Source organism: Camelus bactrianus, chromosome 9 (assembly GCF_048773025.1).
Source record: "Camelus bactrianus isolate YW-2024 breed Bactrian camel chromosome 9, ASM4877302v1, whole genome shotgun sequence".
Taxonomy (NCBI): domain Eukaryota; kingdom Metazoa; phylum Chordata; class Mammalia; order Artiodactyla; family Camelidae; genus Camelus; species Camelus bactrianus.
Window position 1 is genome coordinate 6033660 of NC_133547.1, and position 23805 is coordinate 6057464.

At 55.9% G+C, this 23805-nt stretch overlaps 2 protein-coding genes across 5 annotated transcripts; one reads left to right on the forward strand and one right to left on the reverse strand.

The window, feature by feature from the left end:
* Positions 1-1273: 1273 nt before the first annotated feature.
* IL4I1 (interleukin 4 induced 1) lies at positions 1274-12698 on the forward strand. Of its 3 annotated transcripts, none has more exons than XM_074369215.1 (8): positions 1283-1402; positions 2930-3076; positions 6319-6557; positions 7203-7315; positions 8496-8697; positions 10630-10698; positions 11014-11150; positions 11516-12698. In XM_074369215.1, the coding sequence occupies exons 2-8, from the start codon at positions 3040-3042 to the stop codon at positions 12435-12437; spliced, it is 1719 nt and encodes a 572-aa protein (XP_074225316.1). In that variant the 5' UTR covers positions 1283-1402; positions 2930-3039; the 3' UTR covers positions 12438-12698. The 3 variants fall into 3 exon arrangements, with proteins under 3 accessions (XP_074225318.1, XP_074225316.1, XP_074225317.1); XM_074369216.1 differs by lacking the exons at positions 1283-1402; positions 2930-3076 and adding exons at positions 5836-5890; positions 6208-6242; XM_074369217.1 differs by lacking the exon at positions 2930-3076 and having other exon boundaries at positions 1274-1402.
* A 4-nt stretch (positions 12699-12702) lies between these two features.
* TBC1D17 (TBC1 domain family member 17) lies at positions 12703-23751 on the reverse strand. Of its 2 annotated transcripts, XM_010947003.3 has the most exons (17): positions 23517-23711; positions 22987-23085; positions 22683-22757; positions 19543-19666; positions 18652-18859; positions 18086-18197; positions 17827-17985; positions 17326-17454; positions 17130-17233; positions 16531-16625; positions 16126-16242; positions 15927-16027; positions 15746-15845; positions 14398-14495; positions 14126-14242; positions 13513-13599; positions 12703-13432 (listed from the first exon to the last, which is right to left on the reverse strand). In XM_010947003.3, the coding sequence occupies exons 1-17, from the start codon at positions 23535-23537 to the stop codon at positions 13229-13231; spliced, it is 1950 nt and encodes a 649-aa protein (XP_010945305.2). In that variant the 5' UTR covers positions 23538-23711; the 3' UTR covers positions 12703-13228. The 2 variants fall into 2 exon arrangements, with proteins under 2 accessions (XP_010945305.2, XP_074225315.1); XM_074369214.1 differs by lacking the exon at positions 12703-13432 and having other exon boundaries at positions 13553-13679; positions 23517-23751.
* Between the last annotated feature and the right edge of the window lie 54 nt (positions 23752-23805).

Below are 23805 nucleotides of genomic sequence, written 5' to 3' on the forward strand. Positions count from 1 at the left end.
GAAGGTTGGAAAAAGAGCAGGTTCCAGATCAAGTGGGATTCCATTTGTCTGAAACCCAGAAGCAGGCAAAACCAAGTATGTTGCCTAGACATGCACACATACACAGGTTCAGTCGGGGTTCCCCTTGGTGCTGATGGTGGGAGAGGAGCACATGGGAGAACCCATTAAGCTGGGCTATGTCTTTGAATACATGTAAGTGTCCAGTCATCTGTCACCACCCTGAAGGAGTTAGCTCAGTGGCCACGGGTATCAATGGCAGCATTCCTCTCCGTTCCCTGGGGCTGGCCAGGGGGTTCTGGTTGTGCTTCAACAGTGGGAAACAGGTAAAGCTGCTGGAGTGCAGATCTGTATCAGGTGATTCCCAGATCCCGGCCGGATGCTCTGCCTCTGCTCTCCATCCTCCCTCAGCCTGTGCCATGCTAAACCAGCTTTTGGCTAAAAAAGTGCCCATGGCTTGTTCTTGGACATTTATGGCCCTGTTTCTCAAAGTCACGATCATGAGTCATTTCAAAGACAAGTGTCCCATCCAAGCAGAAGCCACGGAGGACGGAGGCCAACAAACTAGACAGAGACAACTGGCAAGCCCAGTTGCTTCTCTCTGAAGGCTCCACCCCTGCCGCAGTGGCCCTTTGTGCAGTCTGAGCCTTGAGTACATCCAGGACCCATATCTGACCCTCCACCTGAAGGGAGGAGAGATGGAGAGGCCTCGAGTCCCCCTAGAAAGTAGAAAGTGGTATTTTACCTATATGTTTTCATTCAACAGCCACTTATGTAACACCTGCTATGGACCAGATCTGGCGTTGAGGGTTTCAAGAATGGAAGAGTATTTCTCTACCCACAAGGTCACTGGCAGTGGCCACACACTCATGATTTAAAAAATATTTTTCTATAACTCAATTTAAAAAACGCTTATAAAAAATTAAAAATTTTTTTCTTGAGTTTGCATTTCCAAAGTATAGAATATTTTATTATTTTGCATGTAAAACATTAGTGAAGCTTAATTGCTTTCTTATAGTTGTATTTTTAAAATAAGAACAAACTGAAGCTCTAGTTTTCCACCAGGGGATCTTAGGCACTCCACCTTGAACACAAGCAATTATAATAAATCAGCATGGTGGCCCCGTGGGAGGGATGGTTACAATACTCTGGCACTGTGGGGGAAATGGCCCCACGGCTTCCTGGGGGAGTTGGGAGGGGTCCCCAAGGCGGCAGCAGGACCAGCAGCTGGCTGGGTGTCACCCTGCAGATGCTGGCTTCGTTGTAATTGCAGTTTCCCTTTTCAGGAAGAAAACAGATGTGTTTCCTTGCCAGTCCAGACATATGGCCTCTACTTAAGTTCCTCTTCATTAATTAATATGAAGACAACAAAAGTGACTAAATTCGGAATCAGAGGCTTTTAAAGGTGAATTTCTCTCCTGAGTAAGCTGTTAAGTGCATTTCTTCTCCCTGTTTGGGGATAAGAGTGGCAATTGGGCTTATGGTTACAGCTCTGTTCATCTCATAAACCCTCAAACCTCTGTCTCCCTTGTGGCCCAGCCCCTTCCACAGGCTGATGCCCCTGCCTTGTCAGACCAGAGGTTTCCAGAGGGAAAGCATCCCTGGGTCTCCAAGGGGAAGTTGAAACAAATGATTCCCAAGCAGTGGTGTGCTGGTAGATGTTTGACGGTCAGCCCTCCAGGGTCAGGGAAAGGCTGGGAGCAAATGCTGATTCCCATGGTGTAGATAATACATAGTACATATAATATATAGTAAATGTAATCAAACAAGTGATGAGTTTTGAGTATTAGCTCTGTTTTGAATAAAATTAATCATAAATACTTTAATTTTCTAATAATGGCTTGCCAGGCAAAACCAGAAAAAGATCCAAAAATTAAACAGCTCTCTTGTACTAGTATGAGCCAGCTCCTGCACACCACTGCTCCCAAGTTTTTCAGTCAACTTCTAAGTTGTCTGGGTGTTTTAAAAGTCTGCCCTCAGACCAAGCGGCTCTCTGTGGTAACTGTCTCAAGCTACCCCTGTGCCTGTCCCCTACCCCTCACACACCTTGGCAGGGATCACTTCAAACACCAGTGACTCACCTGAGTACCCCTCCCCAACCTCACCTCCAGACACCATCCTGGTTCAACCCCATGACCTCGAGAGATTTCCCCAAGGCAGAGACCAGATCTGGGGTGCTCCTCTGCTGCATTAAGGCCTAGCCTAGGCCCTTGGGGTCACGTCAGACCTCCCCACCCTGTTCTAAAGACATAAACCCCAAATCAGCTGAACTGGAAGTGACCCTTACTGATGATGAAATATCACTCAGATGCAATGTGAGCTCTTTGCTGATTCAAACGAACTGTTCAAAAAACGTTTGGGGACAATCTGGGAAGTGTAGGCACCAATTTCATTTTAAGTGTGATAATGGTATTGGAGTTTCTTTGGGGTGTTTTGTTTTTTTTTTTTTTTTTTTTTTGGAGTTTTATTTTTGAAAAAGCAAGTAAGTTCCTATCTTTTAGAGCAGAGGTTGGCAAACTATGGCCCCACTTCCTGTTTCGGTACATAAAATTTTATTGGAACACAGCCCCCACCTGTTCGTTAACATGTGACTGCTTAGAGGGCAGAGAGGAGTAGGTGGCGAGGCAGAGACCTTGTGGCCCAAAAAGCCTTAAATGTTTATAGAAAAAGTTCGCCAACCCCCGTGGTACGGAAACACCCTGGAAGGTTTACTTGCAAAATAGTAACGTGTCTGGGGTTTGCTTTAAAATAACCCAATGGGGGAGGGAGAAAATGAGACTGAAACAAGATGGGCTACGGGGCGATAAATGCCCTTGGGTTCATCCTCCGCTGCTCTGTTTTTATGTATGTTTGAAACTTTCCATAATACAAAGCTTTTGAGAAGAGAGGGCCTGCCCTCCACAGCCCCCCAACTGCTCTGACCCCACACCAGGACCCTGGCATCTCTGGTCAAACAAGGGAATCGGGACAAAGCCACCACCACTCATCCCAGTTTCGCACACGCCCGATGATGACTTCTGTCCCGGGCTAACCAGAAAGGCCATGGGTGCTGAGAGAGCCTGCCAGAGCCAGCCATGCAGTGAGTGCCCCCCATCACAGCCCTGGGGTTCTGGAAGCTGGGGAAGGAGGGCTCTGTGGAAAGGGGGTTCCTGTCGAGAGGTCAAGTCAGAGATCAGGGGCCTTAAGTAGGTCTCTCCTCTGCTCTCTGCACCCCTCCCCGTCCAGGTCTGGACCTCTGACTTCCACCTGGGGCCCTTGGTGTCCCCTAGGTAGGCCCCGCCCCAATATGAGGCCCAGTGAAAGTTTTAATACCGACCACTCAGGGTCTGGGGACTGAATCAGAGAAAAGGATATATGTAAGGCACTAGCCCTGTCCCATGCACATCTCTATGGCCCACAACACCATTAGCTGGCCTGATGGGCCACAGAGGCCATCAGGGGGTCTGGCTACTTTGGTCAAGACCTAACCCCATTAGAACTGTCATTGTGGTTCTAGAAGCAAACCAAATAAGGTAGGTTTTCTCCCTAAAGATAATATTTATCTGAAAGGAGTGACTTTTTTTAGAAACTCCATTATGAAACAAGACTATCCCCAAATCAGCTGAAGCAAACAGAGGCTTGATTTGATGGGAAGCCCTTTCCCACCATCTGCCCCATCCCTTGATTCTCACTGTGTGTCCTGTATCTCCTACTCACAAGCTTAGGGAACCAAGCCTCATTCAAACCCCTCTCTTTCCTGACCTGATCCACCCTAATTCATACCCTAAATTCAAACCCTAACACCAATCTTTTTGATATTATCAGAAATGACTCTAGAAGGTCCAGTTATTTCTACTAAAGCAATCCCCAAATTACTGATAATCTCCTGACCCCAAAACAACCTCTGCTATATGGCCTTCCAGCACTACCTTTCCTGCCAGCAGTACCCTGGACTCCTTCCTGGACAACATCTGGCCACTCTTGGGCATTCCACCCAGCATCAACCTAACCTAGCGCAGTGGGTCTCACCCAGGGCCACTTTGCCTCCCTTTCCCCTGGGAATGGCTGGCAATGTCCCAAGACACTTGCGGTTGGCAAGCCTTGAGGGGCAAGTGCTCCTGGCATCTAGTGGGTGGAGGCCAGTGATGCTGTTACATATCCGACAAGCACAGGATGTTCCCCACAAAAATGGTCCCAACTCACTAGTCCCAAGACAGAGAGCCCCTGCCCTGGCCCCATCCCTGGCCCACAGCCCAAGCTCGCCACTCACCATAAAGTGGTTGAGAACACAGGTCTGGAGCCTGGCTGCTAGGATCAAAGACTCTGTCCTCCAGGTCACTGTGAACGAAGCAGGGAGGGGTATGCGCCAAGAAGGGCTTCCAGCTCCCCTGCCTGCCCCCTGGCCATCAGGCCATCTCAGAGAGGGAGCAGTCCCTCTCACTGCCATTTTTCGCTGACTCTCCTGGCTTTCTCTCTGAGGCTCTGTCCAGCTCACTGATTTTTGTTTCCTTCTTGGCCACTGCCTCCCCATCCACCCACATCAGATGTTTTCTGACTCACTAGTATGCGCTCCTTCCAGCTTCCTGCCTCCATCAAACCACAGCCCTCTTTGATACACTGTTCGGATTTTCCCATCTGGTTGCTGCAGAGGACCTGCCACCCTCTGGCTTTCCTCTTCACCACCTGGGTCCCCTCCCCCCACCCCAAGGAAAATCCCCAAGATTGCCTCTCCACCCCTACCCCTTTCAGGGAACCACCCTGTGTCCCCTTGGCTAAAGTCCTGAAGCCACGAGACCTCTGCTGCCCCCTGGTGGGGCTTCTTGAAGCTAGGGCATCTTGTTCTCACTGCCCGCCACCCACCCCCCGGGATAAAAGCGCCCACCAACGGTGGGTGGTGACAGCCAAAGGCAGGGAGAGAGGCGGAAGCTCCTGGGGCAGTTTCTCTGAGGTCCCCCACTCCCTGACGCCTGAGCCTGAGCCAGTCGTCCCTGTGGTTCTCAGTGCAGGGATGGAAAGGGCTCCTAGTGGGGGCTAGGGTCAGGGGACACTCACAGAACCCCCTCTGAGCACCCTCGCGGTGGCAGCAGCTGGCGTGTCCTAAGGAGCAGGGTCTAGTACTGACCCAGGTGCTATTCATGGGGCCTGACCTGGATTCACTACCTAGTCCACAGCACTGTAACGGCCCCCACTCAACAGATGCTGACCAGAGCCACAGAGAGGGGAAGGCCCTTGCCCAAGTGCCCCCCTGGCAAGTGCCAGGCCTAGCACCCAGGCAGGCTGGTCCAGAGCTCATTCTGCTGACCACCCTGCAAGGCCCTTGCTGTACCTATTTCACTGAGGGGGAGACTGAGGCTCCAAGCAGCCACGTGTGGGGGTAGTAGAGCCAGCGAGGGCCCTCCAGGGCACAGGGACAGCTGACACAGAGGACTCAGAGGCTCTCCCAGGGAACATGCAACCCCAAGGCCAGAGACCACCCCCCTCCCCCTGCCCTGAGAATTAAGGAGGGCAGACACGGGGGCCCTGCAATTGGGGGACCAAGGGCTTGGAGCAGGCCGTGGGGTAGCCTCCACCCTTAGCATGGTTACCTGAGCATTTATTTCTGGCCTTCCAACTGCCCCTGAACTATCTGGGGCAAGAGGAAGAAAACAGACTGATTTGCTTCCTCCCCACCCCTTCCCCACCGGCAGCCCCTCCACCCAACTCGCGCCCTGGAGGGGAGTCCCTCAAAACCTCCTAGACTCTGAGCATCTGACCCTGCGACCCAGGAAAGCAGTTTCATTTCCCTGCAGTCAGATTTCCCAAAAGGGAGGGGAGGGCGGGGCTCGGCTAGTTTTAAAGACAGAGAGAGGGGCCGTGGCAGACAAGCAGAGGGGACTGAGGAGAGAGGTGCTGCTGTTGCCGGTGGAGGGCCCAGGTAGCTGCAGAGAGGCTGGGCACCACGGAAGTAGCCTGGGAGACACAGAGAGCCGGGGAGAGGAGAGACAGACAGACAGACTGGGAGGAGGTGAGAGGAGAGGGAACAGAGAAAGACGGGAAGCAGGGAGGAGAGAAGAGGCAGACAGGTGAGTACAGGACAGGAAACTGCTAGACTGGCATCAGAGGACACACGTCCAGAGAGACCCGGGCCACAGGGGTGAGGGCTGAGGTGGAAGCCAGGCAGCCCGCCTTGGGCCAGGCTAGGGTGGGACACAGGCTTCTGTCACAGTGGCCCTTGCTTCCCTCCCAACCCAGACACCGTCCCCCACCAAGAGTCATGGGCTCCTTGGGTAAGTAAGCAGGGGAGGGGGCAGAACCTGCTTTTCTTCCCTCCACACCCACTGACCCTGTCCTCCTGCCTCCCAGCCTGGCGCCTCCTCGCCCTGGTCCCCATCTTCCTCAGCCTGGCGGCCTCCCTGGACTGGCACACTGCCCGGGGCTCTGACCCCTTCGAGAAATGCATGCACGATCCCGACTATGAGCAGCTGCTCAGAGTCGTGACCTTGGGCCTTAATCGGACCTCGAAGCCCCGGAGAGTGATCGTGGTTGGTGCTGGCGTGGCCGGGCTGGTGGCCGCCAAGGTGCTCAGTGATGCCGGACACAAGGTGAGGAATGCTGTTTGCAGTCGACCTTGAGTCTTTCCTGCTGCAGCCGGGAGTCCTGAGTGGAGGGACTTGGCGGCATCCCAGTTGAGGGGTGGAGGTGATGGGAGATGTAGAGAGCTATGCTTTCCTCGTGGTCTGGGGAGTGAGGCCTGAATTCCCCTGCTCTAACACAACCCAGAGGGAGTGCGTGTCTGCACTGAGAGGCCTTTGACTTTCCCTCCCACTCGCATCCTGGAGGGGAGTCCCTCAGAACCTCCTCCAACCTCCTGGGGGGAATTTGTGTTGGTGGGGATGGAAACTCCACCAGAGGGGAAATGCCCCCTGAGGTCTAACCACTGTCTCTCTCACTGAAATCCAAGAATGAGTATGGGCTGGGCCAGTGGCTTCTGTACATAGGAGAAATCTCCCCACTCCCTAAGCTGGGAAGTCCCTCTGAATCTGGCCAGTGGCCTCCCTGCTGCAGTATGGAAATTGTCATTCTGTGTATGTTCTGTTCTCCCATAAGCCTCTCCCATCTCCCCATAAAGAAAGGGACCTTCTCTAGTCTCCATCTGTGCTGCTGTGGGGGTGGGAGAGAGGGGGGCAGGCGTGGGGTGGAGATGAGGTGCCAGTGGCAGGAGCTGCTTGCCGCCCCTCATCCCTCAGGTCACCATCCTGGAGGCAGACAGCAGGATTGGGGGCCGCATCTTCACCTACCGGGACCAGAAGACGGGCTGGATTGGGGAGCTGGGAGCCATGCGCATGCCCAGCTCACACAGGTGAGGCCACCACAGCCCCACCTTCATGCCCAGATTCAACCAGATTAGATCCCCAGCTCGATCGCTGCTCTGGTGCCAGCATGAACTCCAACTCTGATCCCAAACCTCGATCCCTGTTCAAGGTCTAGACCCAGCCTCCAACTCTGTCTTTTTGTTGCTGAAAGATCTGCCCCCGTCTCTGATGAGCCACATAATTCAGAGACAGGGTCTTACAGCCTAGAAGAAAAGAGACGGCTTTGTTGCTTTGCCGGGCAAAGGGGATCCACAGCAGGCTAATGCCTTCAAAGCTGTGACTCTACCTTGGGGATGGGGTAGTGTGCTTATGCAGTCGTAGCTCAAACAATAAAACATAGATAGCAATCAGCAAAATCATTTTCTTGTCCTAAGTTCAGAGTGGTGTCATGGTGTCTCTAGGTGACCAATTCAGTAGAGGCTAGCGATTGTCACTTTCTCAGTCTCTTCATCTAGCAAACGCCTGTGGCATGGGTTTTTCTGGTTTGTTTGTTTGTTTGTTTGTTTGATAATTTAGCCTATTCTGTAGGCTTACAGTTTTGTGACCTTCTTCCTGGAGAACAACTCAGAAGCCAAGCATGATTACCAGACTAAAGCAGAAAAAGTAAAATTGATAGCTTTAGTTTTAACAGTGGGCCTGGAGCTGTGAGTAGCAACCAGTCAGTCAGGTCAGTTAACCATTTTAAGGGCAAGCATAAGAATAAGCAATCTGTTAGCCTAAGTGTGGCCATTTTATTAATTCTTCACTTTTCCTAACTGCTACCTCAAGACCTCCTGGCTCCAGTCCCACCACTGTCCCCCTGAATGCTCGGGCCACCACATCCAGCCCCTCCAGATCCCCAGCCCTGTCTTCTCCGACCCTGGTCCTTTCCCTGACCCAAGCTCCCTCCTGCATCCAACCCAAAATCTGTCCACTTCATTCCCAGTAAAAGAGAACTCCTGCTCCAAACCCAATCGTAAAACAGTGTCACCCTCAGCTTTCCAACCTTGTTTCCACTTCATTCCCATCCGCAGCACCGATGACCCCAGATCTAGCCCCACACCAGCCTCGTGCCCATCCCCAAACCCCATCCCTGGCTGCCCTACCCACCCGCTTCCCTTCTCCGAGCACCCCCGGCAGGGAGGGGCCCCTGACTGCCCCTCACCCGCAGCGTTTCCCCTCCCTCAGGATCCTCCATGAGCTCTGCAAGAGTCTGGGACTCAACCTGACCAAATTCACCCAGTACGACGAGAACACATGGACGGAGGTGAACGAGGTGAAGCTGCGGAACTACGTGGTGGAGAAGATGCCCGAGAAGCTGGGCTACCCCCTGCACCCCAAGGAGAAGGGCCACTCACCCGAAGAAATCTACCAGATGGCTCTCAACAGGGTAGGCGGGTCCGCGAGCCCTGCAGCACTGTCCTTCCGCCCAGTCCTCCACGCTGTTGTGTCTCACACCCCCTTGCCTCCTCCCTGGCCTGGCTTTCCTATTCCTGTTCCTTCTAGTCTCTTCCATCTTTACTTTCCTCATAAACCCTGCTGATCCCCACCTCCGATCCCCTTCTCACCCACACACTGGCCTGGACATCCTCACCTTTCTACACCTTCGGCTTAAATTATGATATGCAGGCTTGTGTCTTCCAAGTCCATTTCCTGAGACTCAGACCTATGTCTGTCTCCACCGGGCCATCCCCCAGGATCCTCCAGCTCCCACTGAGCTCGGCATCTTCCCCAAACCCACTCATACTCCTGGGTGCCCCCTCTAACCAGTGCCGTCACCCGCCCCTGTCACACCTTGCTTCCTACCTTCCCTGTCAGTCCCCTGCCCCCTCCATCCTGCCCCCCAATTCTCTTGCACTGTTTCTACCTCTCCATTCCACAGCCCCAACCCCAGCTCAGGCGTGGGCCTCTCCCTGCATCCTTCCCCTGCTCCTCCCCTGCTCACAGCCCCTATGCTCCCCAGCACCTCAACTTCAGGTCCAAACCCTGAACAGTCTGGTCTCTCTCACCCCTTTAACCCCATCTTCTCTCCTCCAAGAAATGTTTGTTACCTGCCCCCAAATCCTCATGATGGCCCAAACACCCCCAGTTCTGAGCACCTTTGTACCCACTGTGCTTTTCCATCATCCCACACCCATGCCACTGCCCTGCCTGGGAGGCCTTCTCCCTTTCCCATCCAGGGAACCTTACTCATCCCTCAAGAACCAGCACCAATGTCCCCTCCTCCAGGAAGCCTTCCCTGATGCCCTCAGGGAGGAGCCAACCTCATTCTCCTCTGGGAGCTCCTAGTTGTCCATCTCTCCTCCTGGACAAGGGTCGGCACTGAGTCTGGATGGGCCATTTCTGTGCCCTGACACTGTCCAGTTCAGGGAGCCTCAGGAAATGTGAGGTGAAGGGTAGGTGGGTGAGTGAGGGAGTGAGTGAAAGGGCACATCCTTCAAGGAGTTCCCCAGCCACAAAGGGGAAGCCAGATGGACAAAGGAGAGGGCTGGAATCAGACGAAACAGCAAGGCTTCTGGGAGGGAATGAGACTTGAACAGAGCAGTGAAGGATGGCCACTCAGACATCTGGCAAAGACGACATGGGGAAGGGGGTATAATTCAGCAGTAGAGTGCGTGCCTAGAGTGCACAAGGTCCTGGGTTCAATTCCCAGTACTTCCATTAAAAGATTAGTTAATTAATAGCCAAATTACCTCCCCCACCAAAAAAAAAAAAAAAAAAGATGAGACAGGGGAGCCAGTGCATTGGCATGGAGTGGAGGTGGGGAGCCCCAGGATGATCTGGGCACTGGACACTGTGCTGTAGAACCAGAGCTATCCTAAGGGATAGGGACCAAGGGTCTGGCAGGGGCCTTGAATGTCAGGCTGAGGGCTGGGACCCTGGGAGGGCTGTGGGCAGGGGAAGGACCTATCAGGGCTGATGGTTGGGTGACAGAAGGGACTCTGCTTCTTTGTGAGCCCACAACGATCTAGGTGACAAATAATTACTGGGCACCAGAAAGACACAGCACTGACTGGGACAGACTCCATCCCTGCTGCGCGGAGCACACAGGCTAGGACAGGGGCAGGCAAAATAATACCCAACCGGGAGGAGTGTGACATCAGCCGGGTGGGTGGAACGCTGGGACCTGAGGGGTAGGAAGGCTTCCCAGGGTGGTGTCACTGAGTTGCAGGGGAGACGTGGAGTGGGCAACGTCCTGGCAGCTTGGACGACAGCGGTCAATAGCCAGCCGTGGGCAGGAGCAGGAAGAAAAGCTAGGTTTGAACTCCAGGTTGGGCCTCCCCCGACTTGTCCACACAGCTGTCTGCTTGTCCCACCACAGGCCCTCAAAGATGTCACTACACTGGGCTGCAGAAAGGCAATGAAGAAGTTTGAAAGGCACACGCTCCTGGTGAGTAGAGGCCTGGGTGTCGCTGTCTGAGAAGCAGACAAGGAGGGTGCCCATGGGTTTCGGGCAGGGAGTCAGAAGGCAGGAACCCCAGACCCCACCGTGCCACCGCCTCCCTGCCTGACCCGGGCTGGACATGCTCCTCTCTAGGCTTGTTTCCATCTGTCACAAGACAGGGGACCGGATCGCTAAGGTCCAGGGAACCATAACAAGCCACTACCGAGAGGCTCAGCGGGGAAAGGCCCCCATGGGAGTGGGGAAGGAGCCGGCAGCAGCAGCCTGCCTGGGCCCTGACCTGGGCCTGTGCCCGTCCCCCAGGATTACCTCCTCGGGGAGGGGAACCTGAGCCAGCCGGCCGTGCGGCTCCTGGGAGACGTGATGTCCAAGGACGGCTTCTTCTATCTCAGCTTCTCCGAGGCCCTCCGGGCCCACAGCTGCCTCAGCGACCGGCTCCGGTGAGGGTGCGGGTTGGAGGCGGTGGCGGGGCCAAACCGGGGCGAGCGACGGAGTGGGCGGGGCCGGCGGGAAGGGCGCGGCCTGTAGAGGTGAGAGCAGGGGCCACGGAGGCGGAGAGAGGAGGAAAGGAACAGGATAAGGGCGTGGCCCAGAGGAAAAGAGGCGGGGTTCCCGGATCACACAACTCTCTGCTCCCCAACCGCGCCGGGCTTCAGGGACAGGCGAGGGCAGGAGTCGATGAAGGGGTGGGATTGGAGGGACTCGGTCGGATGAGAATGGGAGCAGGCGGCTGGGAGAGCACGGGAGGGGTCGCTGGGTAGGGGCAGGCCCGAGGACCCGGGTCATGCTCCCGCCCCGCCTACAGGTATAGCCGCATCTTGGGAGGCTGGGACCTGCTGCCACGTGCGCTGCTGAGCTCGCTGTCGGGGCCTGTGCTGCTGCACGCGCCTGTCGTGGCGATTAAGCAGGGGATTCACGAGGTTAGCGTGCACGTCGCGTCCTCGCGCCGGGCCCGGAACCTGAGGTCCATGACCGCTGACGTGGTGCTGCTGACGGTGAGCGGGCCGGCGCTGCAGCGCATCACCTTCACGCCGCCGCTGACGCGCAGGCGGCAGGAGGCGGTGCGCGCGCTGCACTACGTGCCGGCCACCAAGGTGTTCCTGAGTTTCCGTCGGCCCTTCTGGCACGACGAGCACATTGAGGGTGGCCACTCAAACACCGACCGCCCGTCGCGCGTGATATTCTACCCGCCTCCGGGTGAGGGCGCGCTGCTGCTGGCCTCGTACACGTGGTCGGACGCGGCAGCCACGTTCGCCGGCCTGAGCCTGGAGGACTCGCTGCGCTTGGCGCTGGACGACGTGGCGGCGCTGCACGGGCCGATCGTGTACCGGCTCTGGGACGGCAGCGGCGCCGTCAAGCGCTGGGCAGAGGACCCGCACAGCCAAGGCGGCTTCGTGGTGCAGCCGCCGACGCTCTGGCAAACGGACAGGGACAACGGGCAGGAGTACAACTGGGCAATCCCCTACGGCCGCATCTACTTCGCCGGCGAGCACACGGCCTACCCGCACGGCTGGGTGGAGACGGCCGTCAAGTCAGCGCTGCGTGCCGCGATGCTGATTAACAGGCGGGTCGACAGCCAGACCACCAGCGGGAACAACGCCCAGTTCATCAGTATCCACAGCAGCCCAGAGCGCGTGCACTCGGCGCCCGGCCACCACCAGTGCAACCTCGAAAGGGGGCAGGGCACCCCCCCTTCGACCACGACCCCAAAGAGGACCCAATATTAAAGTAGTTTTTGGAAACAGCCTTGTGGCCACGCCCCCTCCCTGGCTCCATGGCAGGGAGCAAAGCCATTAGTCCTCGCGGTAGAAGGTGCTGCACCTATCCTGGAGCCCTGGAAGCTGTTTTGTCTTCCTAGGCCATGGGGGCTCCGTTTGACGGAGTGGGAGGTACAGATACCGCTTTGCCCCACTAAATGGCAATCACAGTGCCCGCCACGCCTGTCAGACACAGACAGGTCCTGATGCAAGTAACATAAAGCACAGCCAACAGTGGGTTAAACACCAGTTTATTTTTCTCTTGACAAGAAGCTGGTAGACAGGGGCCTAGAGAGCAGCTCTGGAGGCCCTTCCATCTCGGTTACGCCCGGGATGTGCCTCCGCACAGCCACTAGGTGGAGGCCGCACTCCAACGCCCAATTCTCATTCTCTAAAAGCCCCAAACTCAGGCAGGTAGGGGAGCCCTGCCTCCACAAACCCCCACCACTCAACCCCAAGGGGGCCCCCCTTAGGTCTCATTGTTGGGATCGGGGTCACAGTGGTCTGACATCGATTCTGCAGAGACCACGAGCCACCCCCTCCCCCATCAAGGTCCAAGCCAAAGTGGTGGCCTCCTCTCCACCTACTAGAGGCCAATTGGATAAAAGTGTCAGTTTCAAGAAATCAGCCAATGAGTAGAGCGAGAAAGGCGTGGTGGAGAGCCCCGCCCCTGTTTGCACCTCTCCTCCCCAGCCTAGGGGAGCGGCGGGTCGCGGGGGCGGAAGCTTGAAGTGTCTGTACTGAGAATGCGCCCAGCAGGGTTAAGAGTCTGCGCTTTCCTCCTCCTCCTCCTCTGGAAGGATCTCCAGGCTGCTGTCAGGCTGCGTGACTGTGTCCGCAGAGGGCGGCGGAGCCGGTGGGGCCCGGGTGGGTGACAGCGGCAGTGGGGAGGCAGGGGGTGAGGGGCTGTGGGGCTCTGTGGGCGGCGCCAGACCTAGGACCTCCTGCACATTGTGGGGCAGCTCCTGGAGGGTTGGGGGTAGGGAAGGAAAAGTCAGAGGTTTGACGTGGGTTGGGGGACGATGGGGAGTGGTCAGGGACTCACCCGGCAGGCGGTCAACTGTCGGTAGAGGGCCTCAGCCCGCATCAGCACGTCCTCCACGCTCAGCTTCATGGTCAGCTCGTTGATGTGCTGCGGGAGGGGGTGGGTCAGGCCTGCCTGCCTGCAAGCACTTAACCACCACCGCCCGAGCGCCTACTCTGTGCCTCGTGCTGGGGATACAATGGAAGGAAGACAGACTGGGCTGACCTTCTTGGGGCTCATAGTGGAGCTGGGGTATCAGGGAGGTCATGCTCTCTCGAGCTGCTCCGCCAGGCGCAGGATACAAGGAAAAGGGTCCTGAGCTCCACCCCGGCGGCCCCGCCCCACATTAGTGCACTGGGGGAGGGGCAGGGCTCCCCTTATGCAGGGGCCGCATGCTCTGCGAGAATGAGAACACCGCCCAGAGCCAGGCGTAAGATGTAAAACAGACCCGGGCTCATGGCCACCGGCCTCCCACCTTAGCTAATCACACTTTCAACAACCCTGTTTTGAGTACCCATTACCGAAAGGCCCCGTGCCAGCCTCCACGGAGTTCACAGCCAGCTGATGTGTCTCCTCCAAGCAGGTGAGGAGGGCCAAGGAGAGAGTGGGGACTGGGAGGGAGCCAGGGTCTCACCTTGAGGATCTCATTGGAGCCAAAGCCAGAAAGCATGAGGGTGTCCCGTTCCATGTCCAGGATGGCACAGGCCACCAGCAAGTGCAGGTTGGGTCCGGGGAGCCCAGTCCACAGCACCTAGCAGTGCCAGAGGGAGGGGTCACCACAAAGCCTCTGACTGAGGTCCCACCCAGCTCTGCCCCTCGCCCTGCCCACCCCCCTCCCACCCCCCTCCCAGCCCTGCCCATCAGCAGCTCAGTTCTCAGCTCTCCCATCCAAACTGGCCGGCCCACCTCCCACAGCCGAAGGACATCCGGGAAGGGGAATTCTCTCTTGAACCAGATGAGCAGCCACCGGAAGCAGAAGCAGAGAGAGCCAGAGTCCTGGGAGTCTAGGGGAGGACAGTGGTGGGAGGGACAGTGCTCAGCACAGAGCCATCTCAAAATCAACTCCACTCCCGCTCATTCAGTGTGCTCAGTGCTCAGACTGGGACCCTAAGAAGTCACGCTGATTGTAAGAACCTCCACCAGTCTAGGCAAGTGGAAGGAGAGCTTGGTGTCAACAGGACCCTCTCCCATCCTGCCTTCCAGCCTCCAGACAAGGTGAGCTAGTCCCATGTTCTCCACTCTCACGTGGAAGGGTAGCAGTAAGATCAGTCCACTCAAGGGAAAATCAGATATATTCCACACCCAAAGCTGGTGGAGGCGTGAGGAAGCCAGCACTTGTGTACACTGCTGGCAAAAAAAAGCTGGCCTGACTTTCTGGGAATGTGGTGCAAACGTTTCAAAAGCTGTAAAAATATGTACTGTGCTGGATACAATTTCACATCTAGGAATTTAACCTCAAGAAATTAGCCACAAATACAGATTCATCATGGTGAAAAACCGCACATAACCTAAATGTCCAGCAGGTCAGGACAAATCTATTTTTGTACATCCTTAAGCTGGACAGAACACCATGCAGTCATTAAGACTGATGGTTTACTTCCCCCACCCAAAAAAATAAAAAAAGACTGATGGTTTGGAAAACTTTCAGCGACAAGAGAGGCAGCTCCTGTCCGGATGCCCGCAGAAGTGGCAGGGGCTTTCTAAGCCTTAGTTTCCTCTTCAGTGAAGTGAGGCCAGTTTTGTCTCCCTCCCGCAGGGCACTCCTAAAAGTCAGTGAGGAAACGCCCACAGGTAAGCCAGTTTATCACGATCTGCATTTGAAAGACTAACCCTACCAACAGCAACTTTTACTTTCTTCTCTTTATCAGAATTTCCTACACTTTTTACATTGAACGAGTAACAAAGGCAAATTGTAAAGCCGAAACGCAGCAGTCCTAACCCCAGGAGCCCAGAGAACCAGTTTTTAATCCCCAGAGCCTCCAGGGTGAGTGGAGATAAAAGCTAGGTGGAGGTGAGGACTGGGAGGAGCCACACCCAGTCCCTTACCTGAGAAGTGGAAGGTTACCTGACAGGGCGTGAAGGTGCCAGTGCACCCACATCTGCCTCTGCGGTTTTGCTCCAAAACTGCAATCCTGCTTTCACATGTCAGTTCTAGGTTCTATGGGGATCTCTCCCTTGTCTGGACTGTGATCAGACTTCCTGGACTTTGTCGGTGGCCACTCCCATGCCCTGCCCATCGGCCCAGATGCGGTACCTAGGAAGTCGCAGAGCGGCGGGTCCAGGACCCTCAGGAGCAGCAGGAGTTGCCCAAGCTGCCGCTTCATCGTCTCCTGACTCTCCTCAAAGTTCCCGTGCTGCGGGAGGGAGGGCCACGTGAGGAGCCAGCCCCCTATCCTCTGAGGGGGCCTTTCTCCCACCCCTGCCCTGAGCCTCACCACGAGCTCCATGAAGCCACAAAAACACCAGAAGGCATCCACCTCGTTCTGAGTGACGTAGAGGATCGGAGAGAGGAGGTCACTCATGCCCTGGACATAACCTGGGGGGGAAACAGCGTCAGGGCCCAGCCCAGGCTTGCAGCCCCCTCCCCCCACAGGGAAGGCCCGGCCCCCAGCCCCTTCACGGGCTGCCGCGCACCAAGGTCAAAGTGGTACATGCAGTAGGTGAGGAGGATGTCGTTCAGCAGCCCCAGCCCTGGGTTCTCGGGGCCCTCGTAGAATTTGTTTGTCCGATCAGTGCGGCTCACGTCTCTCTCTGTGGGGACAGGGTGTAGATGGGAACACTGAGGCTCAGGATGGTAAAATCACTTTGCCAAGATCTCGCAGTGAGTAGATGGCAGATTTGAACCCAAAGAACCTGACTCCTCTCCCCTGCTCCCCGTCTCCCACTGCCCGGTCCTGGCCATTCCATTCCTGCTCACCCCTCTTTCACTCCCCCTCCACCCCGATAAATGACCTTGCCCTGGTTCTTGGGGAGGCAGCTCCCTCCATCCTCTCCCCACTGTTTCCAGTCTCACCATCCCAGCCCTGCCCTGCCCCCCACCGATGAGGCTGCGGTATCCATGCAGCAGGGAGTTCCTCCGCTCCTGCTCCGGGCTCACAGACTTCCACTGCAGCTTCATGCGGAAATACTCATCCCTGAGGGGTGGGGAGAAGTGAGATGGTAAGGACACGCCAGCCGCCTCCTCATCCTTTGGGGCTCAGCCCAGGTCACCGCCTCAGAGCCCCTCTCTGACCACGCAGACTGCAGTGGGCCACCAGGTCATTCTCACCACCGCCCCCATGCTTCCCCTTCCTGACGTATCTCGTGATACAGAACACGGGGCTTTGGTTCAAAGTCTGTCACCCCCACTGGACAGACAGCACCGGGGGCAGGGACCAGGACACACAGCAGAGGCACAAGATACACTGGGAGTGAGGAGAGGTAGCCCCATGGGGTCAGGAAGCCTGCTGCAAAGCGGTGAAAGTGTGTGGTCAGTGCAACCGATGTTTGGGGAGCAAGTGCACAGTGCGCCTGTGGCACGCTGCTGCCAGACTGCCCTTGGGAGGTGTTGTTGATCAAAAACCTCCAATCGACTTGGGAGGCCGGGGAGGTCAGGGGCTGGAGCCCAGTAGGGCAGGAGGCCACGGCTTCTCACTCACGTTTTCTTGCGCACGTGGGCCTTGTGCTCCTCGGTGGAGCCCTCCCAGCTCAGGTACCCCAGGAGGAACTTCCAGGCCTCGCGCCGCAGGCTGGGGCTCAGACCCTGGAAGATGGGGCAGAAGGGCGGCTCAGAGGGGCCTCCCCTTGGCTACCCACCGGCCCTGGCCAGCCCTGCCCACTCACTTAGCTCCTCACCCCTGAGAAGATGCGGGCTTTCAGCTCAGGGACCTGCTGCAGGCGGCCCTCAGGACCCACGTGTCGGGCCCACTCCTCCTCTGTGACCGGAGGCGCTCGCTCCACAGCTGGCCGTGGCCCCAGCTCCACCTGCAGGATACAAGGTGAGTGGGCCCTGGGCCTCAGCCGGGCCTGCTGGTCTCCTGTCTGTGGGGGGCCCCACTGTGCTCCCCAGCCCATCCCAGGCCACCTCCGCATCAGCTCAGAGCCCTTAGCGGGACTGACAGTTCACATTCAGGGTGGGAAGCATCTCCTTTCTTGGGTCAGCGGAAAAGTCACCTCCCGAGCCAGGAGCTCCCCCCAGTAATAACAGGCACCAGGCACACAAGCAATAAGCATTTTCTGCCAAGTCACTCATGCAACCCTATGAGGGTGGGACCATTATCTCCACTTCAGCAAGGAAATACAGTCACATGCCCAAGGTGGCAGCCAGAAAGCAGCGGGGTCCACCCTGATACTCACACAAGAAATGACCTCAAAGCCAGGCTCAGGCTCATCATCGGGGGCAGGAGGCAGGTCTGGGGAGGCCCCCTCCGGGTGTGGCTGCAGGGCTCCCCGGAAGAAGTTGGTCACACGGGAGAAGCTGCTGAAGGTGGTGGAGTAGGGATCCTGGAGGAAGCGCTGGGGACAAGGCCGACGGTGGTCACAGTCCACCCTCCCTGCCTGGCCCGTGTGACCCGCCCCTCTGCCCACTCCCGCCCACCTGGCCCTGGGGACTCACAGACACGACGTTGGAGCTGTCCTGGTCAAAGAGCTGGAGGTGGTGGAAGGAGTTGGAGAGGGCCGACGAGTCATGGGGGAAGACAAGGTAGAGGCGGGAGTCCTGCGGGGAGCTGGAGGGCAGGCCGTTGTGGTGACACACAGGGAGAGGGCCTCATGTCTGTCCCAGCGTCCCGACTTCCCCTGGGGAATCCTTTATCCCAGGCCTGAGACCCCAGGGGTGGGCCCAGGACTGCTAATAAAGGCCTTCCACCTCCCCGGCCAGGGTGACTGACGGGAGGCAGCCCCAGGATGCTGCTGGAATCAGGGGAAACAGGTGCTTTCCCTCCACCGGGGCCCCAGAGAACGATACAAACTCCAGGGGAGAAAAAGCAACTCTTTCTACATTCTAGGACCCAGGTCCTGCCTGATCTCAATCTACCCTTTGACTTCAAGATTACATGTGCCACTCAACTCTCTTTCTGCCTTTAAATCAGCCTTGCATTTCCTTCACAGACTTGCAGGGTCCGGCTGCAGCCAGGGAGGGATGGGGCCTGGCCAAAGGCTTGGCACTAGGAGAAGGCTCACCTGGCCAACAGCAGGTAACGGCTGAGGATGCGCAGCAGGGCACGGGTGCCCCCGCGGTGGAAGTGCAGCGCGGGCAGGGAGCCTCCGGCCTGTGTGACCAGGACCAGGTATGCCCAGCTGAGGCCTGGCTTGGAACGGCGGATGGACTTGAGTTCCCCTAGACTCACCGAGAAGGCCCAGGAGCCCCGGGGGGAGCTGGGCTCTGCACCTAGGGGGGCAGCGCGGTGTCAGGAGTGGGCGTGGAGAGCCAGAGCGTCTCCCGAGAGCCCACCACGAGCCAGCCTTTTCCTCCGGAAAAGGAACCAAAGGAAACGAGAGGGGAGTCCGGTGGACATGTACCTGCTCCAGAATCTCCCTGGGCTCCCTGCTGCCCCTCAGGTCCGTCCCCTGCCCCTTGTCTGTCTCACTTCCGACCCCCTCTTCACTCCACAGTGCCCCGTGCCTCTGGCCTTGCTCCCCTGCTCTCCCTGCCGGGAGAGGAAGCTCCAAGCGTCCCTCAGAGCCAGGCTCTGGCACCACCTCTTCACGGAAGGCTTCTCCACCCCCTGGGGGGTTAGATACCACCCCTGGGGCCCCCAGCACCCTGTGTGACTCCAGGATAGTCCAAATTATCTTGTCACCCTGAAGTTGTTGCCCCTGCAGCCTGGAAGACTTCAGGGGCAGGACTTATGGGGGGGTGCCCACAGCCGATCAGGGAGCCTGGAGGGATGAGCAAGGCTGTGAACCCCAGAGACGCTGGCCACACTGGACCTGCACCCCACCCGCTCTCCTGGGACTGGAAGGCCGCTGCTGGGCGGCCACCTTGACTGTGGGCACAAAGCCCATGGAGCCATGACCACTGGGGTAAGTCGTGTCTCCACCTGCCCCTCCAGGGGCATCAGCTCAGCCTACCTCTCGTGGGCTCCGAGTGGCGGGGCCGTGGCCGCACAGTGCTGATGACGGCCCAGTCAGGTTCATAGCCAGGGTCAAAGGTCGGTTCCTCCTCAGAGGTGCAGGAGTCACCCCCACAGACATCCTTGGGGAAAGAGAGGAAGAGACTGAGGGATGGTGGATTCAGGGTTTCCAGATCTGAGCCTCCAGGCCACCCTGGATCCAAAGCCCCATCAAACAAAGAGGGAAACTGAGGCGCAAAGAGGGCACAGCACCTGTCCAGGGTCATTAATCAAAGCACCATCATATGGGAAGCACATAGTTAAGCAGGGGCTGGGGTGCTTTGCAGTCAGCCTGCCAGAGGTCACTAAGCTTAAAGTAAATAATCAGTAGTCACTAGGGTCACTTGAATCAAAACCACGATCAGATACTACTTCACACCCACTGAGATGGCTAGAATTAAAAAACACAGGTAATACCAAGTGTTGGTGAGGATGCAGAGAAACTGGAACCTCTTACGCTGCTGGCAGGAATGTAAAATGGTGCAGCCACTCTAGAAAACCATCTGGCAGGTTCTCAAAAGGTTAAACATAAAATTAGCACATGACCCAGCTCCTAAGTACATACCCAAGAGAAATGAACATGAACACCCACGCAAAAACTGACACAGGGATGTTCAAAGCAGCATCAGTCATGACTGCCAAGAAGTAGAAACAACCCACTGTCTCTCAAACTGATGAATTAGCAAAATGGGTAGATCCCTACAACAGAATTTTACTCAGCTCTAAAAAGGAAGTTACTGACAGATGCTACAATAGGAATAAACCTTGAAAGGATCCTAAATATAAAAACCCAGTCCCAAAGAACCACATATTGTATGATTCTGTTTATATGAAATGTCCAGAAAGGCAAATTTATAGAGACAGAAAGCAGATTAATGGCTGCCAGGGGCTGGGGGAGGGGAGTACAGGTACAAAGTTTCTTCCAGGGATGATAAAATGTTCTGGAATTAGATGGTGGTGATGGTTGAAAAATCTTGTGAATATTAAAAACCACTGAATTATGCACACTGAAAAATATAAATTTTCATAAAGCTTGAGCTTTATTGAGTTTTACGGTAAGTGAAATTATAAGTAGCTGGCTCACAGTTTGTTCTATGTTCATGTTATGGAAAGTAACATTAAGTGCCCAGCACAACGGAAGCTGAAATCTCCCAATATCTGCTTTCCCAACCTTCCCTATGGTTCTGAGTGGTCTAGGGACTCAACTCTGCCCAGTGGGAGCTGAGAGCTGTGGGGAGTTTGAAGAAGGCAAATTCCTGATAAAAAGGTGCCTGCAGGAGTAAACAGCATATTCAGCTAGCCTCAGGATGCTGTCAAGGGAGGACATGGTGTTTGGCGCTGTGGCAGCCAACTAGGGCCATGAGGGGAAGGCCAAGGAAAAGTGGGGACACCTGTCCACAACCTGCTGAACCAGCCCTGGCAGCCCCATCTCTGCCTTCTGTGTTTTGTGACATGAAGAAATGGATGATTTCGCCAGTGTTTACCAACATAATAGCAGCAAGTAGCGCTGTCTGCCAAATATTTACAGCTCTCTGCCTCTTGGGCACACAGCAGGATTACACTGAACTGTACTGGCTAATTGGAGGTGTGCAGCTAGTTCTGCCCAAAGGGTTGGGATGTATCACTTCCAGGATGGACTGTTTAACTGCCAAGGCAAGACTTCTAGAGCTGTCTTTACCTCTGCCACAAGGAATGGAGACCTTTAAGATGGTAGCTGCTCTAGCAGCATGCTTCCTTGAGTAATCACGATGAGCAGAGCTCCTTGGCCAGCTTGCAGCACACATGTAGAGTGTGCAAAAACAGTTAAAAAGGCTGGAGCTCTAGCAGCCTGTTTGGACCACGAGTCAGCTTTAAGGAGAGATGCCATGTGTTGAGGATGGATGCCACATGCTGAGAATGGCAGAGCAGTGATGGAAGGAAGGGGGGTCACTGATAACAAATGAACCTGTACCGCTGACTTCTGGGTTTTGTGCTAGGAGAGAAATGAGCTGCTATATTGTTTAGGCCACTGGTATTCCTGTTTATATTACACATAGCGAAATGTAACTCCTAACTGATGTAGGGGGTTTCTGGGAAATCTTTCGCTTTTCCTGATGAGGACAGATGTGTCTGGCACCCTGCTGGCTCCCTTTTTCCTGCCTTAAGAGGTAGATGTCATTGCTGCAGCTGAAGTAGTCATTTAAAGGCCACTAGTGCCAAATACAGTAGGATCTCAGTGATCCAGGCACTGATGTCACCAAACAAGGACAAAGCACCCCTATACCTCTTCTCAGCCTGGCATTTCAGGCCCAATCACTTTTCCAGCAAACCCCTCTACAGAGAAACCCTACTTCCCCCTGTGCCCTGAAATATATTTCCTCCTGCCATCTCTGAAATATATCCTTGCCCCCTTCTCATCTTTAGAGTCCCAGCCCAAACGTCTGCTCCCCAGGAAGAGGCAGGGCTCTGGGATCATTGTGTCTGAGCTCAAATCTGAGTTCCGACAATACTCAGCTTTTCTGACCTCAGGAAAGGGGCTTCCTCTCATTGTGCCTCAGTTTCTCAAAAAGAGAACGAAGGGTGAGGACTTAGGCAGTGACTGGTTTGGATTCTGGACTCCAGCACAAGGCCTGGCAACAAGACCTCTGGAAATGAGACCTCTTGTACCTGGGAAAGGAAGGAATCCTGGCAAAGTGAGTCAGTAGCTTCCATCAAGTCCTGTTCCCTCTCTGGACATGAAGGCAGGACTGCCCAAGAGAAATGCCACACTCCTTCAAGTCCTTATGGGCTGAGAACCCATGGGACCTGAATCCACAGGCTGAGGTGTCCTCCTGCACCCTGGCAGGGCTCCCCCAAGAAGCAAAGGGAGTGAGGAGGCAGGCAGGTGTCCCCACGGCCACAAATCTCATTCCATCTGCTTTCTTTCTGTAAATGGGCATCTTCAGCCCCACTTTCCAGAGAAGAGGAAACCGAGGGGCAGAGAAAACCTAGATCTCAACCAGGGTCACACATGCCCCAAGGGTAGGTCTGGGTTTGTACCCAGGTCCTTCAGAGAAGCTTTCCAGTGCCGCGACCCTAGAAAAAAAGCAAGTGGAGAAGGGGGAAGCAAGGAAAGCCTACCTTCTTGGAGAAGAGGATTTGGGTGGAATCTCCAGCCTCCTCTACAGGAGCCCAGTGGAGGAGGACATCATTGTCCTGAAGGAAGGAAAGAGGAGTTGGAGGGGATCCCCTCCAAACTCCTCAAACCATTTTTTCAAACTTCTTTCCTGTTCTGGACCCTCAGCCTTAGAAAGCCCTCCTCCTCCTTACATTCCCCACCTCCAGCCTTCCTAAGATCCAATCGCTGACCTCCACACTGTACTCCTACAGATGCAGCCTCCACCCCGCTCCGGGCCTGCCCGAGGCCTTCTCCCTCCCAGCCCACCTTTTCCACCACACGGATGACGCCGTTGATGAGGGAGTCCGGGTCTTGGTGCTTCTTGGCACTGGTGTGCAGGTACACGCCTCCCTTCTCAAACACCACCTAGGGACGGGAACCAGTGAGGGGCGGGGCCCAGAAGGGAGCCAATGGGAGCAGACCCAGGGAGGAGCTATTCCTCAGGGAACAGGCCCCGGGGTAGCATCACCTAGGGGATGGGGCCGGGAGCGATGAAGCCTGAATACCAACCAAGCATCTCGGACTCTGGAGAATGGGGAGGGAGGGAAGGAGGAGTGCATTCCAAAGTGGGCGGGGCCTAGAAGGGCATCTCAGCAGCCCAGGGGGCGGGGCTAAGTGATACGGGTCTTCCTACGGCAGTGGAAGAAACGGTGACAGCTCGTTTATTAAGGGAGTGGTGTGTTTGTTAAGGATGTACAAGGCTCCCAGAGCCCCAGCAAGGCCTGAGAAAGAAGCTGACCGCCGGAGGGGGGCGTTTTCCATAGACAGAAGCGAAAGAAAGCGTCTTCAATACTTACCCTGTAACCGGCTCCCTCCATAGCCGCGGTGGAGGCCCCAGTGCCCCGGCCCCCTCCTTTTCCGGGTCAGCGTGCTGTCACATCCGGATAGTAGACTCCCCTCAAGCCCAGACAGTGGTAGCGCCCTTATCTGTACTAGAACAGGAGTGGGTGTAACCATTTTTCAGAATGGGGTGGTTGAACTCGAACCACGAGGTTTCAAGTCACATGGCAGACACTGAAAGGTGGAGGGGCCAGCAAGAGTGCGCAGGCGCAGTGCTACCGTCCTAACCACGAAGTAAACAAGGGG